General features: G+C 35.0%; 1 protein-coding gene across 1 annotated transcript in view; it reads right to left on the bottom strand.

Annotated features, from left to right (window-relative positions):
- Positions 1 to 2,796: 2,796 nt before the first annotated feature.
- Positions 2,797 to 20,846, bottom strand: part of DHX36 (DEAH-box helicase 36) — a 38,512-nt gene continuing 20,462 nt past the window's right edge. The window contains 14 exon segments of the mRNA XM_016222604.2: positions 2,797 to 4,140; positions 4,142 to 4,315; positions 4,682 to 4,834; positions 5,373 to 5,493; positions 6,693 to 6,783; positions 6,875 to 6,974; positions 9,357 to 9,440; positions 10,390 to 10,476; positions 10,622 to 10,795; positions 14,984 to 15,082; positions 15,720 to 15,837; positions 17,905 to 18,048; positions 18,782 to 18,846; positions 20,244 to 20,299. Coding sequence (XP_016078090.2) covers positions 4,108 to 4,140; positions 4,142 to 4,315; positions 4,682 to 4,834; positions 5,373 to 5,493; positions 6,693 to 6,783; positions 6,875 to 6,974; positions 9,357 to 9,440; positions 10,390 to 10,476; positions 10,622 to 10,795; positions 14,984 to 15,082; positions 15,720 to 15,837; positions 17,905 to 18,048; positions 18,782 to 18,846; positions 20,244 to 20,299 — 1,499 coding nt within the window. The 3' untranslated portion in view covers positions 2,797 to 4,107.

Raw genomic sequence — 20,846 nt, 5'->3', positions numbered from 1 at the left:
GGATGGCACCGTGGGGTTCTCCGCTTAAAGAATCGTCCTCCCTAGTCAGATGTATCCCTGGAGCCCCAATTACTTAACATATGAGGCAGAAAATCTAAACACATAGAAGTAGGTAAGACAACTAAGGAAGACAGCAAATAAGCACATGAAATATGCTCATCACTGATTGTTACAGAAATACAAAGTAAACCACAATGAGCTGTGACTCCACATCCACTAAAGGCTAAAATAACCAAAGCAACAACAAATTACAACTAAAAACGCCAGTACCTGGCAAGGATTTGAGACACTGGGAGCCATCACACACTGCCGGTGGGTGTGTAAAATGGTACAGCCACTTCGGAAATCAGTTTGCAGTTTCCTATAAGGTTAAACACACCATCTGACACAATAACCCTAATCAGGCATTTACCAGAGAAATCAAAACATCTACACACAGATTTGTATACACATGTTCATAGCAGCTTTATTTATAACAACAAAAACTGATAACTCAAAGGTCCACCAACTGGTGAGTGAATAAACTAGTATAACGGTACAATGCAAACTTACACAGTAAAAAAGGAACCAACTGCTGATACATGCAACAACATAAGTATCTCAAAACCACTGTTTAGGGAAAGAAGCCAGACATAAAAGACTAGATACAATTCCATTTATTTGAAATTCTAGAAAAGGCAAAACATTAGTGACCAAAAGCAGATCAATGGTGGCCAGTGGAGAGTGGGGGGCAGGGGACTGACTACAAAGGGGAACAAGGGAAATATTTTTAAAATCCTCACCCAAGGATTTTTTTAAAAAATTGATCTTAGAGAGGAAGGGAGAGAGAGAAACATGGATCTGTTGTCTCCCGTATGCACCTTGATGGGGGACTGAACCCACAACCTGGATATGCGCCCTGACCGGGAATCAAACCTGCCACCTGTTGGTGTATGGGACAATATTCCAGCTTGCGAAGCCACCTGGCCAGGGCAACAAAGAAAATTTTTAGGTAACGGGAATGTTTTGTATCAAGATTGTGGTGATAGCAACTATATGACTTCAGACATTTGACAAAATTCACAGAATTATACACTTAGATTCTAAGGCTAATTTTATTATATATAAAAAATACCTTAAAGCTTAAAAAGAAGAGTATGTAAATATATCAAAATGGGTAAAACGCTTGTTAAATTTCTGAATAGTCTACAATGGGGATGTATTGTTTTAAAATCAGAATAAAAATATCATTTAAAAACAACATATTTTATAAATATGATTCTACCACACAATTGCAACTACCTAAAAGTAAACATACACAAACTCAGAGCTAAAAAGCAGAAGGAAAATTACCATTTACTTTGAGTAAGAGGTACTAAGATAAATTCGTTCTAAAGCTTTATTTCTTAACTTATTTTCTAACTTTTAGGATGGACTTTGTTTTAAAAATTCAGTAAAAGAAAATAACTTGTAATTATTGGTATAAATTAGCAATTTTCAACCGGTGTGCAGCAAGAATTTTTAAAACATGCAGTGCCTGACTAGTCAGGGGCACTGACCTCATTGCCCTTAGATGGTCAAATAAAAAAATACCAACAGCCAGCACAACAATAGCTGTCAGTGTGAATCAAAGTTATACCTAATTTTTGTCAGTTCGGCAAAAAATGTATTTTTTGGTGTGCGCAGAATTTTAGTAATTAGTTTATGTGCCATGAGATGAAAAAGGTTGAAAATCGCTGATAAATATATCTAGAGCTTCTGCCCTAGTTCGTGGATTAGGAAGGTGTCACACGGTCTCACTTTTTAATGATTACTCGGTGATTTGTTTACATCTTGTTTTTTCCATAAGTTTCTGTTTCAGGATCATTTGTTGAAGAGTCATCCTCAGTATCACTCAGAAAGGTGAGGCAAATAGATTTTCTTCTTTTAATTTAATGCCTTATTCTTTAAAACTACCAAATGACAAATAGTTCTCAGACCTGGAATACGTTTTCAATTCAGTAACACCCTATATTGTAAACAAAAGTGACAGAACAAAACTAGCACCTTCAATTAAAATTTTCATCCTGACAGCTGTAGGAAAGACATAAATTGGGGGTGATAACCGCTTCATCTCTTTGAATAGCTCATCTATTAAAACAATTCTTCAGGAACATTTTTTCCATTTATACGGAGACTAAATACTGGTTTGCAAACATGGACCCAATTAACTAGTAATCTCTTTTTACAGATTTAAAAAAATTAAAATTAGTAATTTTTTTTTTTTACATATTTTTTAAAAATATGTTCTGCCAAGACTATTTTGGCCAGCTATGTATAGTAAAAACAAAGTCACATTCTTTAGAACAGGACCTAATGGTCAACCTTGAGTTTAGGGGCAAAACTAGTATGCTACAACATTGTGACATCACTTAATATAAGAATTCAGTGAGAGGCGGTTACTTTTGGGAGACTAGCGAAGAGAATGGACTTAGGACACACAAGACATTCGAAACCTTGGAAGGCAATGGGAGGTTGACACACATTCCCCGAAATGGGAGCAGTACCTGAACCAATGCTGTTAACAGATCATTATGGCATTGTCAATAAATCCCAGTCATTGTAAGATACTCTTCCTTTGGTTTCTTTGTATTTACTGCAAGGCACAGTAAGATTTGTAGCTTTTAGGGTACAGCAGGATGCTTTTGATGTTTCTTTTTGCAGTATGTCCGGTACTACCACTTTTATACCTTTTATCAGACATATGGATCAAACTGTTAGATCACAAAATAAATGGTAGAAAACAACGCTCAGCAAACAACACTCAATGATGAATAGTTTGTGTTTCAATGAAAGGTTTATTGAGTCCATGGGTAGGGAAGGCAGTTTGGATAATTCAGCAGCTCACTAGCATATCAAGGACTGATGATTTTCACCACCGTCCCATTGAGCCAACCTTGTGACCATAAAATGGCTACAGGAGCTCTCAATCAGACAAGACAATCTCCAAAGAAGAACAGAATTCCCTCTATTAGTGGGGAAAATCTTCCCCAGATGCCCCTTGCAGAGCTCTTTTCACTGGCCAGGGAAGGTTCACGTAGTCAGGCCTTATCAGTTACTTACAAGGGGAGTAAGACCATGCAGGGTCCAACATCCTTGGGCACAAGGCTGCACAGAGGGGGATACCTGAACAAGTAAGGAGGGAGGGACGAGATGGCTGTTGGATAGTAACTGTATGTCACAAGCGCCTAGGGCTAAAAACACACAGTACATGTCACGCTAACTTCCACTGGCTAAAAGGGTAAAACAGGGCTCGGAGTATGGAAAAAAAGTGTAATATAATGGACTATTACTAAAAAAATATTTCAGGGACAAATAATACCTAAGATTTACTGAGTATACGCTACATGCCAGACACTAGTCTATGCACTTCATATGCATTAACATATTCAGTCCTCACAATTGTTACCTGTACTTTACAGACAAGGAAAAGGAAATAGAGAAGCGAAGTGATAGAGCTGAAATCTGGACATAAGAGTCAGACTCCAGACCCATGCTCTCAACTGCTACATTATGCTGCACAAGGTGATGTAAAAGGGGAATGAATATACTCTAAAAAGTTATTTTTTAAAAATCAAATAAACCAAGGGGGAGGTGGAGATGTAGAAACCAAGCCAAAAGGGTAGCTGAGATTTACACACTATACATTTTATTAAATACTGGGTTTTATCAGAACAATTGAACTTCTCATAGAAGTTTCATTTAAAAAATGTGGCCGTGTTCAAATTACTACTTGACACTGCCATTTGGATAAGCATTCTATTTTTACTGGTTCTATACTTAGTCATTATGGGCCAAAAAATTAATTTTTTTAAAGCAGAACAAAGGAATTTCTCAAGTGGTACAACACTTAGGATATATGAGGAATATTCCCAAAGTGTGGACATGACCATACAGAGTATATGATCAGAGAACACTATTTTTATGGTATATTTATAATAGCTACAGATAACATTGTGAACTCATGCACAGTAAGTCTTTACTACCTATTGAAGGTTTCTACCTCACACATGAAACTTACTCATGTCCCAGAGTCTGGCATCTAGCCAAACATTAAACTATGATGGGAAATGGCTGTCAAGTTGGCTTTCAGACCATCACAGAAAAGGTGTCAGCTGCAACATCCATCCTGGGGTCGTGGCGGAAAGTTCCTGGGAGTTGCTTTTTCCTGTGTTTTGATCAAGTCTGTAATAGCTGAGAGTACAGCACAGTCTCTGGATTTAGTGTCGTTCCAGTCGACAGGATGGGGACTTTCGATCTTTTCTTGCAGAAGGGTATCTAGTTCCTTTCTTAATTCCTAACGTTGGAAAAATTACACAAGGTCAACAAAGGCACATGTACAATAAACAAGTAGTAAATAAAAGTGACTAGCTGAAACAGGAACTTCATAAGCTATACAAAAGACTGACATACTTAGTAAGCAACTAAATTACAGTAAAATTTAAAAACTCAAACTTCCATCTCACTTAGACATTTAAAATGGTTGGTTGGTAACTACCTCAAAAAACAATTTTGAAAAACTATGAATCAATTTCTCAACACTATTTGCTCTGCTGAAATATATCAAGAGATGTTTACAAAACACGTAACAGCCGGAACAAAACCACAGGACTACATACTAACTTGCACGTCGACTGAAAGACAATCACGTAAAGCCAGTGACCTTAACGAGATGGGCGATTCTTGCTGGAGACTGGAAGACAATCCACTCGTCCACAGCGATAGTCTCCTGATCACTATCCTTCTGGATGGAGATGTCGCCTCCGAAGAACAGCAGGCAGTACGGGGAGACTTCCGTGCAGTCATACAAGTATATCTGTGAAGGGCACGGAAGCAAATGACCACGTTACGGAGTCCAAATTACTGCCACAGTAATTCAGAGAACACAGTTTCAGATTTTTGTTTCAATTCAAACAAGAGCATTATTCTTTAAGCAAAATATTTTCTGAGTCACAAAACCAAAACACTAATATAGTTGAAATTATTTTTATAGATGCATAAACAGAATCCCACTTAACAACCTAACCAATACTTAAAGGTACACTGACATGCCAACAAAATTCTTTGTACAGTGTAACCTCCTGTGTCCCAAGAAATGCCAGTATTTCCTGAAAGCACGCTCGGAAAGAAAATTATGCAAACCAAACACCTGTCCCAGTTAATTAAAATACAAAAATGGATCATGACATATGTGCACATTAAAAATGTAGGTTATTTGTTTAAGGAAGTTATAATTCATGTCAGAAAACAAATTTTTTTAAAGAAGCACTTTTGTTTATAATTATGAAAACTGCACAACTATGGAAATGCAGCACCCGCACTGGGATGCACGGCTACTGTAACCGGCCACTCACGCTGCTCGTTCTCATCTTCAGGTGGTAGATGAGCCAATTGTAGTGAAAATCGGTCCGCTCCACGTTCACGGACTTCGGGTGAATAGAAACTAGTCCATCCGTTTTTGTGTAAACTTTCACCCTTTAAGAAAGTTAACATGTAGTTTGTTAAAAAAAATTCTGGGAGATACCAAACCAACCCCAGAATCTAAAAAAGCTCCAGAGGGAAGTTCAGTTTATTTCACAAATTTATATTTGAGGAAATAATTTTTTTAATTTAATAAAACATGGGAAAATATCAGTTAAATGTGAAAACTCTATAAATCATACATCAAATTTTCTTCTTCAAGGTATAATTACTCAACACATTACAAAGGTGACAATAGTCCTTAATTATGTTTCTACTGTACACTGAAGGGCAGAGAATGAAACAAACTGCCGAAATACTTCAAAGTGACTCAGATCAAGAGAATGATCTGCACATAAGACTGTCAATCATGCTACTAATAGCCCTCAATTTACAGAATAATTTTGTGAAATGATCAGTTAAAAAATTTCACAAGTTATGCACCCAGATGAATATAAAATAGAAAATTAGGAATGTTGTTAAAAGGAGTTTTAGCTATAGCTCACTTTTAAAAACCTATTCTAAAATATGTTTTAAATGGTTTCACATTCACCTAGAGCACTCTTCAAAAGGGTGGCAACAATTCACATACCACAAGCCACTTGAGACTTTCAGTGTCTCTCCTTCCTCACTAGCTCATTTCTTAGGCAAAAATATGTCCAACTACTACTGAGGCTAACTCTATTTGTACATATATTTAAAAGTAATACTTTATTTTTTCACAATAGTAAAATCATAATTTTATTCAAAGAGAGAAATTACAAAATTATCTGTTTAATAAGAGAGGGGAAAAAAAATCCTGAAGCAAATCTATTTTGTGTTTTGTGTGTGTGTGTTTGCATTTAAAGTTTAAGATAGCTGTCTTAGAGTCTGATATAATATGGCTACAAATAACCACCATTCACATCACATCACTGAGCTTCTGGGATGATTTCAATACCTGGCTTACGTTTCTCACACTTACCCTGCTATTCTATTTACTAACATTCTTTGTGAGTAATGGGTGATGGCAAGCTGATACCAGGGATGTGCTGTGAGGGAAAGTGATGTCTCTGTAAAAGTTTGCCTTCTCTTAAATGATCAAAAGTAAAAAGAACAAGAATATAGCCCAAATATGAATAAGAACAAATGTACAATGAGCCCTGTTTTGTTACAGAATTTCAAAAGTTTAAGGAGAGAATTGCAAGTACTTCATAATAATCTTCAATGCTTACATTTTTCTTTTTTTACCCAAATTTAGTCGGATTTTAGCAACTTTGGGATATAAACCAGCACAGATGACAGCTTTAATTATCTTCTCATTATCTATTAGGGGTGGAAAGGTAAAGAAAAAAAGAGTAAGATATTGATACAATGGACAAAAACAGCAAGTTATTTACAGTGTTTTCTGCTTTACCTGAATTTATATTAGATTTTGGATCTTTAGGACTTCTACTGCTTACAAATCCAGCTCCAAGAAGATGCTCAGCAAACTGCCCTTTCATGTTATGCAGCATCTAGAAAGCAATGGTAACAAACAGAACTAGAAAACCTTTCATAGACTGATGGCGGTTATAAAGCATATACTCATAAGTAAATTTAGCTATAAACTTTCCCTGTGTTATAAAATACTTCTGCAAAATGTGATGTATTAGAGCAGAGGGTTGGTAAATTACAAAACTGATAAAAACCTGTTCTTGTCAATAAAGTTTTATTGGAACACAGCCACACTCGTTCATCTACATATTATCTATGGCACTATAATGGCAGAGGTGAGTACTTGCAACACAGACCATATGGCTTGTAAACCTAAAATAGTTATCATCTGATCTTTTAGAGAAAAGGTCTGCCTTTGTAGGAAATAACCACTGATGTTTAAGGATTACTCCACTTTGCAAAAAGACTCATTAATACAATCTTCAAAGTTGTTCTCCACCCCATATTTTGAAAGAAATACAGAAAAGCATAAAGAAAATAACCAACATCCAACCTATATTTCTACTACCGAGAATTAACTACTGTTGCTTACTGGCACAAAAATGTAAGGCCTTTTTTTAAGAAGAAAACATTATTTGGGTAAAAATGATGCATGGCTCAATATAAAGCATTCAAGTAATTTTGGAAAGTACAAGTGAAGAAACTTCCCTAAACTCAATGATGTCAGAAAAAACATTCACTCAGAAATAACAGTGCAGACACTTACGTATATAATGACAGAAGAATTAGAAATACTATCCTAACAATGGGATAACAGTATAGAAGCTGTATAAAAGTATCAAAATTAATTCTAGTTTAATTTTTAAAAAGTTAAATGGAAATGAAACTGAACTAGGTGAATTTTACATTTTCATAATCATGAGCTATTTAATAAAGTAGCCTTGTAAGCTTACAAGAAGAGACTATGAAACATAAAGCTGGTCATATTTAAATGTACCTTCCTTTTATGAACTGTGTGTGGCTTTAGTTTCCCAACATAATTTCTCTTATAACTGACTCTCTGGTTTACCTCCTGTTTTTTATTACAATTATTTTTTATTGTCCAAGGTAATAACCTTTACATTCTATTCTGTATCCGTAATCCCTGGTTTGTACTTGGTGTACATTTACATAATTTCGGTGGACACCTCCAGCTGATTTAGCATGCACTCTCCATTCCTGAATTCTTTTTGATTCATCTCTTAACAGGCAGCATTTCACTATCAGTGAATTTTTCGAGAACAGCTCATGGGTGCAGTACTTCAAGTGCTTTGTTGCATGTCTGTCCTTTCTCTTCATATTTTAATATCTTGACTGAATACAGTACTCTCAAATAACACCTGGATTCAGCCACCTTTCTATATTTGTGGTTCATTTCATGTTTTCTTTTTCAGGAAAATGTTGTTATACATCTCTCAAATACATATTTAATTACACTTGAATTCTCTATGTATAAACACCTATTATCTCCACAGCAGATCAGTCCTGTCTTCCTGTCTACAAGCTTTTTACTTATTGCTTTAATGTTTTCCTTTTGCATCTGTAAACTGATTCCCTTAGGCCTTTCTTCTATGGCAATAATTTGCTTTAAAGGGGTGTATATTTTGTTCCTTATCATTCTTCTGGTCTTTAATTTTTCTTCTTAGCCCAGCACTTTCCACTAATTCCATTGGTTTGTTTTCTTAGTTTTGTTTACTGAATTCCTATTCTTAACTGCTCCTTACTGTGAAGCAGTTTAAGGCTGTAGTTATAAGGCTACAGTGTCTCTCTGAGTTGCCATGATCCTCCCCTTTGTCAGTCCTTGGGCACTTTTAATAAATGTGCTACATTACTGATTCTTTTACTCCTCTGCAGATTTGTTAAATGTCCAGTCCAGGGTTCATGCCACACAGCTGAAGTGTATGCATAATGGGGAAAGGTGAGGACATTCCTACTCTTATTGACTTGAGATCGCTTCTCCAATTCAGAGCACCTGCCCCACTTATTGTTTACTTTCTTCTGTTTCACAAATGCCTACTGTCCAGTGTTTTCTCACTACACTAAATCAGTTAAAGAAAAAGACACCTACTTAAAAGTTTAAGATATCCTATTTGATATTAAAATAGATTTTAGGAGTATTAGTGAAAATTTTTAGGCTGAAACATCAAAATGTCAACTAGAAGGTGGGTGCAGGAACAGTAGCAGAGCCTCACTGTGCTTTCTTGCTATACTCTAGACTATTGTCTCTTTCCTTAGCCATTTGTTTTTTGTTTGCTATACATCTTTTCTTTTTTGTTGCAGTTGATTTAAGAAAGATTTTGTATAATGACTCAACTTCTTAAGACAGATTCACACAATTAATCTTTTGCTACCGACCTAACAGTACAAAAATGTATACATATACTCTCTAATACATATGAGAATCACTTGACATCCACCATTACCTGCAGAGTGTTTGAAGACAGAAAATATTCCCAGCAATAGTCTTTTTCATATCTGAAACCACGTCGTCTAGCTTCTTCCCAGCCCTATGGGGCAGAGAAATGAAGAAAACTATATTGTTTGCAAAGCAAACACCGCCTATTCATTTGCCTTTATTTAGGAAACAATTTAATCTTCTATCGATGTTCTCTGTGTAAAAAGGTCAAAGAATTTTGACATTTATAAACTATAAAAAAAAACTCCCCATGATCCTAATTGTTAAGAGATAACCACCACTGAATTTCCAGAGCTTTCTACAAATAAGTACAGTCATAGAGTATCTACAAAATGACACCATACTGTACATGCAGTAAACAAAATACCCACTGTTGAACAAATTTCAATACTATCCAATATTTTTCAACTTCACAAATATGAATTTTTTTAAAAATTTAGCTGGAGGAGGAAAGATGGGGGAAAAGATAAGTAATATTGAAAGAGCTCAAAGGAGAAAAAAAACTTCCCCATACTATGTAATACAAAACTGACTTTAGAGGTTGCTGTCTCTATAAACCAAATTACATTTAAATTTTGAAAAGATGGGTGATAAATGTTTATCCTCAGATAAGCCTGGCATTTGGGAGTAGAAAATGTCTGTATTCTGAATAATGTACATGATTACAATATACTCTATCAAAATGTTAAATTGGAATATAGGTATAGTTTACTCATGAACAGAAAGAGACCTTGTCATGAATGTCAATAAGACAGATACAAGTGAATATCAAATAAAATTTTAAAATCAATTGTTCAATTGTTATAGAAACACGAACATTCTTCTTTTCCAAAAGTGTAAAAATGTAATAAGCTATTACAAAACTGAAAAATGAAGTTAAAATTTTTTTGCAAATGCTCAGCTAATTTTAAACATTCTCACTTAGCAATTTATTCCTAATACCTATGATAATAGTCTAAAAAGTTAAATATGGTCCTCTTCTATTATCAGCTTTTCACTTGAATCAACTGTCACAAGTTATTACTATTTTTTTTTTTTACCTCAAATGCATTCACAACTGTCAGGTGGTCACTTTTAGAATCCTTTGCCAATTCCTTTCTTCTTGCATCTGCGACCTTTTCTTTCCCCTTAAAAAATACAGATGAAGGCAACTTAAACATCTCTGACAGTTTATAACAGAGCATTCTAATAAAAAGCTAATAAAAATTAATCTAAGCAACAACTATTGTGTGTACATAAAAATGCCTGGCCTTTCCTTTGTATCTTTCTTACCAATGGGATGACAAAGGGATCCTTGAAGCTGAGACTGGCAGCAATGGTGAGGACTGGGTCTAAGCAACAGAACAGAGCTCCAAACAGAATCATTTTCCCAATGTGTGGCTCAACTGGTAATCTTGCTAAATGGACTCCAAGAGGTGTCAATTCTTCCTGTTTATCCAAAGCATTCTGTAACATAAGGGTTTATGTTTAAAACATATTATAAAGCATCACATTCAAACTTAATTTTAGTTTGCTTAGGAAAAAAAGGCCACTTGCTCACTCTCTGAAGCCCAAATGCCCGAATACTGTTCAGCTCTAGTTTTCTTTATCAAAACTTAAGTTTTGACGTCAGCAAAGGTTAAATTTATATAAGTAAATACTAAATCCGTTTCTTGATTTTACTATAAATGTAAGGAGAGAAATGAGAAATAGCACATTAAGAAACCTTCAATCAAATAAAGAAAATCACCCACAGCAAGTTATAGAAAAAATAAAACAAAAACCCCCAGAAAATATTACATATTTGGAATATACAATGCATAGCCTCTCCATGCTAGTAGTTTAGGAGACATGAAACAGGAAGGCAAGAGATAATGAACATTACCTACAGCCTTGAAAAATGGAGTGACTTCTGCTCTGATTACCTAGTAATTTGGTCCAATCATCCTACTGAGCATAGCTAGCAAAGCTACTTGAGGACACAGAGGAGTTAACAAAAGAATTACAAAAATTACAAGTCCAGGACTTGGGGAATATCAGAAGTCCAGAGAAGTGAGCCTAATGGTGGGGCTTTTTCCCCAGCAGAAGCAACATAAATCCTCCCTGAAGGAAATGATCACCATCCCAGACTTAAAATTTTCATCTACAAAGAACTTTGTAAACAGAAAGTCCAGTACACAAAAGAACTAGGCATACAATAAAATATGAAAAAGTAACAAAATTAAAAAAATATATATATATGTCCGATCAGATACAGACTCCTACTAAACATTTATAGCAGAAATAACCTTGATCTCACAAAAACTCAGAGAATAAAAAAAGAAAAAGTATATCATTCTACCAACTTGTTTTTTGAACTTAGCAGAATCTTGGTACCTAAACTTGACAGGGACATTTGGAAAAAGAAAAACCAATGAATAATCTTACACATGAGAAACCTAGAACAAAATAATTGCAAATCAAATCCCAACAAATTAGGTTTGTTTCAGGAATGAAATTTGGTTTCAACTTTGAAAAATCAATGTAATTCAAAACATTACAAATTAAACAAGAAAAATCGTATCATAATCTCATTAGAGGCAGAAAAGGTGTTTGATCAAAATCAGTTACCCCTGCTGGACAGAACTCTCTAAGTAAACTTAAAAATAGAAACTTCCTTGACAGCTTCTACAAAAAAATCTTTAACAAACATACTCAGTGAATTGTTGACAGCTCTCCCTTTGAGCATAAGGACAGGAGAATGCACATTATCTATCACAGCACTTCTGCTCAGTATTGTACCAGGGGTCCCAGAGGACTGGAAATAAACAAAACTGTAACTACTTATGGATGTGACTGTGTATCCAGAGAAAAAATCTACATACAATTCTTAGATAATTGGGTTTCACAGCACTGATCAATACAAGGTCAATATTTAAACCCATTTCATTCTTGTATATCAGACTCACAAGAAAATAAAAAATTAAAATTTAGGGTACAATCCCAAAATACAACCAACCAAGAAATAAATTTTTTCAAAAGTTGCATATAACACATACAGAGATGGCAATGAAATAAATACTGAGAGACTAAATACCTAGATAAGTGGGATAATGTTCTGGTTTGGTAAGACCTAATACTGTAATTAAGGGAGGGTAGCACCAATTCAAGAAAGAAACAGAGACCAAGGGCAGTACAAAGCCTACAGACACACAAATCCTTGGATACTAAGTCTATGACAAAGGCTGCAGAACAGGGGCAAGGACAAACTCTTCTATAAATAGTGTTTGGTCAACTGGATCTACATCTGTAATAAGTCACGCCTTCTACCTCACCACACTCCCCCCCCACATACCCATACCCACCCCCACAAACTGCAGATGGATTATGTATCTAAGTGTGAAAAACAAAACAAGACCGACTAAAGGACGAGAAGCAATAATAAAGAAAAAGACTGATGCATTTCACTACATTGAAATTAGAAATTTCTGTTTAACAAAACACTATTAAAAAGTAAAAAAGGTAAAAATACAGATAAGTACAATACACAGCTGACGAAAGGCTCCAATCAAGAGTAAACAAGAAATATGCTACCATCTCCCACAACGTAACACAAAAACAGGCATCAACAAGCTATGAAACAGTCTCTTCAAATGGGAAATAAACACATGGAAAGCTGATCGCAAATTCAGTAAACAGTCATGGTAATACAAATTAAAACCACAAATTAAAGCTACTACATATCTACCAGCACGCTCAGAACAAAAGATTACCAAGGGCTGGTGAAGCTAGAGCAGTGAGAACTCTCACCTACCACTGGCACAGGTAGGAGCGCAAAGCAGTTGGACAGCTTTGGAAAACGTTAGGCGTTTACCTACCAAAGCTGATCATCTACATACCTTATGACCCAGCGAATTCACTCATAAGTATATACCCATGAGAAATACTTCTACATGTACACCAAGAAACATTCAATACTGAAGAATATTCATACCAGTAATATATGTAATAACCTCAAATTAAAAATAACCACAGTGTCTATCAGTAGTCAAATAATAAAATATGGTAAAGAAATGAAAATGAATGAATTACACGGAAAAGCAAAAACACAGGTCAACCTCACAATGTTAAGTGAAAGAATCCATAACCCCGTTACCCCTTTCAAAAACCCACCCCCACACCCTTTTCATGTAAAGTTCAAAAATAGGCCAAATTAAACAGAGTTCTTTATAGAGATGTGTACTTGTCTGGTAAAATCATCAAAAACATCCAAGATACTACCGTTAAAAGTCACAACAGAGGTTATCTTTGAGACTGAGGTGCAGTGAGTGATTGGGAGAGAGGGTAGGAGGTAGGCTTTTAGGTTAGGATAGTGGGAATGTTCTTACTCCTCAACATGAGTAATGATTACGCAGTGCTCACTTTGTGATAAATCATTAAACTGGACATTTTTGTTTTGCTCTTTTATCCTGTATGGGAATGCTGTAATTCATAATAAAGTTTTTTTTTTAAAACACGGGCTCCAGACCCTACTGTTGGCAAGAATTTGCCAGCCTTTTCAAGATTTTGTTGTTTGCAAATGATTACATCAAGATCAGCTCTTAAATTCAGTTGGGAGAGGGGATGTCATCCTGCTCAGGCTTTAAGTCGAGTTGCCCTCTGGTCCCTCTCTACCATAAATAGTAAGTTGATCCTGAGCACTACCCAGCTCTCCAGCTATATTTATTAGACAAAAGCCTGAAGGGGAGAGGGGTCACTAATAAAACTGTACTACTTCCTAAAATACCACTAGCCTCACTAAATCTAATCTACAGTTCAACAAAGATGGTTAGATAATATACAAAGCTTTTTCACTTAAACAACTTATTACTTACATTAAAAGCTATTGCAACGTTCTAATATGGGCCAAGTTCTCAAAATAACCTGCATGGATAGCTCAAATAAAACTGAAATATGTAAAGTATACTATGGCATTCTCTAACCCAGCACCAAGCAACAGAACTTGCAGCGATGACAGAAATGTTCTATTTCTGCGCTGTCCAATACATGTGGCTAGTGGCTACTGTACTGGACAGCACAGCTCTAACCTCCTTCCTCCTCTCTGGGCACTAACGCACAGTACCTTCCTCCTCACTCTAGGCACTAACTCACATCTTGTGCAGATGGCTATTGACTTCATAAAATAAATGAATAAGTAAATAAATAAAGGAAAAAGCTATAAGAATAAAATGACAGGTAGGAAAATATGATATTTTGGATAAAAGTCACCTGTTAGTATTTCTTCAGAATACAAGAGCAGCCTTTACAAAATGTCCATACTGTCATTAAATTATTTAGACTTGACAAAAGCTCTGAAAATGTACGGTGATCAGAAAGAGTAGAATAAACCAACCAAATTCATTTCAAGAATACAAAGACCAGTAATTCAGACTTCAAAATCGTATATAATTTTAAACCAAGCCTACAATGAAAAACTGTGTGGAAAGGGACCATTTTTTCCATTTTAATCTTCTAACTCATATTTCATACACTCAGGTGAACAGCCAACTAGTGTATAAAATTTGACACTGCACCTTCACTGGTCCACCTTGCAGTAACGAGTAAATATTACAATTAGCTGGCTTACATGCTCTACCACTCTACATCTGTGTTACAATAAAAAAACACCAAACTTACGAGTTCCATTAGGTGTTTTATGGAGAGTGACACTGCTTCATTTGATGGTGGATCCATTAACCTACTCAGAAAATGAGCGATTCCACCTAGCCTTAATATCTGGGGAAGATAAATATAATTAAAAATGTACAATATAGTCACACAACAGTTTAGTCCTGCCTATGTCACTCATTTGAGTGAAGCATCAAGCCTATACATGACTTTCAAGTTGGTTATTTTACTAGGATAAGTAAAATTCCAGTTGTGATTCTATAAAAACACGTTTAAAGGCAGATGTACTACTTTCTACCACCCACCAACTCTTACTAATGCAGAAGTAGTTGGTTAAAATCTCAACAAACAAGTTGATCACCAATTATTTTCAAAATAAGGATAACTATATGAAAATATATAAAATACTGAAAAAAAGGGTAAGTAGTTTATAAAGACGGAAAAAACCTTAGATGTAGTAACAGTAGCTAACATTTACTCAACACTTAACCATGTGCCAGTAAGAGTTTTATATGAGTTTAATTTAAATAACTTGTCCTATGTAACAAACAGGGCTTGTTAGGGGAGGTGGCGGGATTCAAACATAGGCAATCTGGCTCCAGAGCAGCACATGATTAAAAACTTTAAAATAAGCATCTGAAGGAAGTTTATAAACATAGTTTACTAACACAGAGAGAAAAAAATGCATGGTAAAAATTAGAGCCCCATCCCCATTCCATTTAACTGAACGGCCCACCTAATTTACCTTTATTTGCAAACAAAGTTCTTCCAAAGGAGTTCTCAAGATTTCTGGCAGTTGATAGTCATCTAGAAGGCTTGCTCTGAGACCATTGTACAGATGATAGCAATGACCAGGTTGAACTCTTAAAAAAAAAAAGGGTGGGGGGGGGTGGGAAGAAGCATTTATCAATGAATTTTTAGAACTCCAGAGAAAACAGTAGGTAGGAAAAGTAGCCAAAATCTATTTCTTACAAGCCACATCATAACTAATTGTTATTTAACTTTTACTAATCATATATGCCTTCTCCCAGTATATTTTGAATAGCCTTAAATCCACTATCCCTATGTCTTAGTTCTAAGGAATAGAAGATTCCCACCCCCAACAATAATTTGGTTCCCTATTTCTAGCTTACAGAATCCACACTGCTGTGCTCAATAACAGCAGTCTACTAAGATTCATCCCTATATGCCTTGTGAACATTTTATGTAACAAATCCTGACATTATGTTAACCTATCTATATTATTTGAAATGCTTTTAGGTATGTGCTACTTAGTGAGGTCTCAAAACAATATTGAAAAATTTTTCCTTCATTGTTTGAATCTAGTGACATACATGATATTCTCTGGACTATATTAAGGACAGACGTGAAAAGGTAAAAATATTTATTTCATGTATATTCAGGCAAAACAAATACTTCTATGGACTCTTGCTGCTATAGGAGGAGGTCCTTTTCTTATTGGAATAAAAATAAATTCTAAAAATCTTAGCTTGTTACAAGTTTACAAAAAAAACCATTATCTATTATATAACATGCATGCAGAAACTAAGAGTGCTTCCACTGAGGACCACATAATAGTTTCCTCTGACTTCCAAATATTCATCAACCTAATAAGGCTTTGCTAAAGAATTTTACATCTATGGAGCCTACATGGGACTATCTTCCATTTGAATTAAAACACTGTAATTCCACAGTTAACCTCCACTAGGATAGTGGAGATGAAGAGTTAGATAAAATGTAATACACATCATTTATTCTATTTTCATAATTGTTTCATGAATCAAACCTAAGGCCTAGTGTGTGTACTATTCATATAAAAGTGTGACAAAGCCCACTCCCTATGATGAACATTTTTTCAATCAGTACCCAGTGGTGATAGGTCTGCATGGGAAAACCCATCTTGCTGGGTCCCCAATCAAGTTATCCCCTAATAAGTGATTAGAAGTGTACACTTCTTAGACTAAGCCGCAACTTTGGCTCATCAGCATCAACTGCATAATCTAATAAACTACCTGGAAGTCAAGTTATACTGGGACAATCTGCAAAGATTATAGAAGTGTGTCAGTGCTTTATAGATATATTACAAACTTCAATAAAATGGTCTGTAATGTTTTCTTTCAACTTTCCTTACTTAAGCCAATATCTGAAGACTAAGGGAAGTTTTTTGATTGTAAAAGACAAGAGAAAAACTCTCTTCTACAACTCCAAATATGATTCTACCATTCGCATGATTAAGAGTATAAAAATACTGTGAAAAAACACACAAAAATCAACAGTAAGTGCAATTATTTGTTAAAGACAAATCATTTGCCTACCATTAAGAAAGAGATACTTTTATTTCTTATGCTACCATTTACATCGGTGGAAGGAAGGTACTTCTCTTGTGTTTTCGTTGCTAACTAATGATGAAAACCAGTACAGCTACACAGTACAGACTGCAGAACCAGACTACCTGGATTCCAGTCTTGCCTCTACTACTTACAAAGCTGTGTGACTTTGAACAGATTATTTAATTTCTTTGTACCTTAATTTCCTTACCCTTAAAATAGATAATGACCTACCTTATAGCACTGTGCTGAGAATTAGCAAGTTAATATATAAAGTGATTAGGAAATGACCTGACATTCCAGTAGTATTAGTTATAGTAATATATGCTTTTTAAAAAAGAATTAAAATTACAGGTAACTAATACGAATTATGATAAAGAATATTAACTTTAATTAACTGAATTGAGGAATAAGAGAAAAATCATAAAAAAGAATTCCAAAGAATCTATAATTAAAAGACTTTCCCATTTAAAAATGTGCTATAGTGTTTTAAAAAATATGAAAGGTAACTCTAATAAATAAGATTTTAAATGCCAGCAACACATTTTGCTACATTACATTTTTGTGTGTTTTTTAAAGGCTTCAGACAAGGTCCCATCTTACCTTCCAGCTCGACCTTTCCTTTGTTTGGCATTAGCTTTGCTAACCCACTCAGCAGACATTGTACTGATGTTGTTCTGTGTGTCGAAGTGTGTCTCCTTGATTTTTCCTCCATCTATCACATAAACTACATCATCTATAGTAATACTGTTTGGAAAATAGATATATAAAATATTAAAAAGATATCAAAAGCACATTAATCTATGACAGGCCTCCAGATAGGGATTTTAGAGCATTTCTAATTAGATCACATTGATTTCAGCAGTTCAGGGTTTTCACCACTCTTCCCGCATTTACCAGTGTCACGGGACCAGCACCTCATCGCAGGCAGCCTCAGCAGCTGCAGTGGCAGTGTCGTGCCAATTCTGCAGATCACGGGCTAGGTTCTTGCTTGACAGCCAAACTTCATAGCTTGCCAGGTGACTTTGGTACCTAGATTTCTGTGCCCTGCCTCCTACTTCCCAGTGCCATGGTTTAATATTAGCTTCCACAGAACAATGTTTTAGTGCTGTACTGGTATATTAGTTGCCCAAGAGAGTACAACACATTTTAAAGGCTGTATAGAACTAACTGCCAAGTTACCAAACAACTCCATCCCCAGCCAGCAAAAGGCAAACAGAATAAAACTGACATCAGCTCCCATGGTTCCTTAGGAAAGCTTTGGGGGAAAAAACACTTAAAAGGCCATTTCTGAAGAGGGCTAAAAAATTATAGGTTTTTTTAAAAACCCAAACAAATCTATGCCACTACCATGACTAAATTAAAACAGATTTTAAAGAAATTACAAAGTATTCTGTAGACAAAAAAGATTAAGGTATATTAATAATTTGTGGGGCTTAAAATACAATCCCCAGCAGTTGACATTTTAAACAATTCTTACCTAGTCTCTGCAATGTTGGTAGCAATTACTATTTTCCGAACACCAGGAGGGGTTCTTTTAAATACCTGTAAGAATAAATACATCAAAACTCCAAAAGTACACTAATTTCTTGCAATTAGAGGAATTACTTCAGATACTATTCATTTTTAGTGCTGTGTTTATCTGTTGACATGTACACATCTAATATTTATAGATTTATAAGGTATACATCATTTTCAATACTATAAAATTCCCTTTTGGTAAACCAAATTAAATCTTACACAGATGTCAAAACATTATTACAAACAAGATTTTAAATTTGACAATTTATACAATTTTTTTAAAACAAAAATTGGATAGTTAAAACATCTTATTGTGTTGTCAAACTTTTAAGAGGAGGAGAGAAATTTAGTTTAAAGATAAGAATTATGAATTACCCAAAACTATGTGGGTAAGGACACCAAGCAACCAGGTAGATGCCAACTCATCAGGATAAATGTTAGCTGGCTGTACCATCATACATGGGCTTTTGAGATTAGACTGAATTAAAAAAAATCCTCTTCAAGTGCAGAATCCTACAACAATGCAGCCTTGACAAAGCCATCGAGTAGATGAAAAGAGATACTGCCAATGACCACTTGGCTGTAAAGCAAAAAATGTATAAAAGTGGTAATAGAGAAAATGTTTTCCAGTCTAGTCACATAATCTCTAGCGAAGGAATAAAAAATTGACTGTCAGGGTGTCAGAGATGGAAATGCCTCCACATGGGACACTCTGCTGTGCAGCCTTTGGAATCAAGAGTTCCCTCTCTTTGCTCTTCTCTTCCCTCAGGTAAGCACTCTATACCTAACTCAGCTGGATGAGCCTTACTCAGGACTAAGGTAGCAGCAGAAAGGATATTAAAAGAGTCTCAATAAAAAATGTCTTGATATTTTCTTACAAAGAGTAGAAAAAAATAGAAGGGCCCACATACTGCATTCCAGAAAATTACCTTTTCTCTGGGAATGCAGTGTTAATTCTAACAAAGGAAATCTCTGAATCTGACTGAGACAAAATATTCAAAACCATAACACATTATTACCAAAACAGGAAATCTCATACCTACAAATGAGACGTTTGAGCTGTTAAATCAAAATTTCAACTATCAAGATACTTAATTTCTACGTTATTTTTATTGCTACTCACATACCTTTTATCTTTTATTCAGAAAAGCCAAGAAAGTTATTGGTAAAACCTATCTTTAAACTTGCCCCCAATGTTGACAAAACTAGTTTGATTTGTGAATTAACCTCTCTAATTCGTATTTTTGTAAAATCACCCGCTGAAGACTCACTTGCAACCATTCTCAAAGAAGTATTTTTTATATGGATTTCTACTTGAAAATATAGCTTAAAAATAAAAAAAAACCAAAAAAACACACACAATAAGCAGTCCTTTAAGCTTGTCTCCATTTGAAAGACAGTGAATAAATTTAACAACATACCTGTGTCTGGTTAACTGTAGGCATCAATGAATGTAAAGGTATAATAAGAAACTTGTCTGAAAATTAAAAAGAAAGTTAAACATTAAAATAGTTTGCAGAAAACCTCCATCAGACATATATGGAACAAAATTTTAAGAAACTATATTCATATGTTTTAAGTTTCAAAATGAAATAGCTCAAGCCCATTCACGATTATTAATTGTTTGGTGCAGTATAGTTAAGGGAAGGAGAGTGACTTAAGAAACATAGGTAAATTTCACGTTTAGCTGTGGTTACAAAAAATGCAACCTGACTTAAATCTCTAGCAACACTGCCCAAATGAATCAAGACAGCTACATTTCTCCCAGAAAAAAACCTGTTGTTATTCAAAAGAGACTCTTTGAAACCCTTCTGAACCTAAAAATAGTAAAATGCTGTCAAGCAATTGGTATTGCTAAAAAATGCTCCAAATTACTTCTCTGTGACATTTGAAATAAATCAACTCAAACTAAAAATACTTAATTCAAATTGAATCAAGCCTTCAGACATAACTTCCTGTTTATAGAAAATTCAGGTAATAGAGAATCAAATGAAATGATACCAAGAAGAAGATACAGACAAATC

Source organism: Miniopterus natalensis, chromosome 6 (genome assembly GCF_054644295.1).
Source record: "Miniopterus natalensis isolate mMinNat1 chromosome 6, mMinNat1.hap1, whole genome shotgun sequence".
Classification (NCBI taxonomy): Eukaryota; Metazoa; Chordata; class Mammalia; order Chiroptera; family Miniopteridae; genus Miniopterus; species Miniopterus natalensis.
Note: the sequence above shows the minus strand (reverse complement) of the source record. Positions and strands in the feature narration are given on the sequence as shown.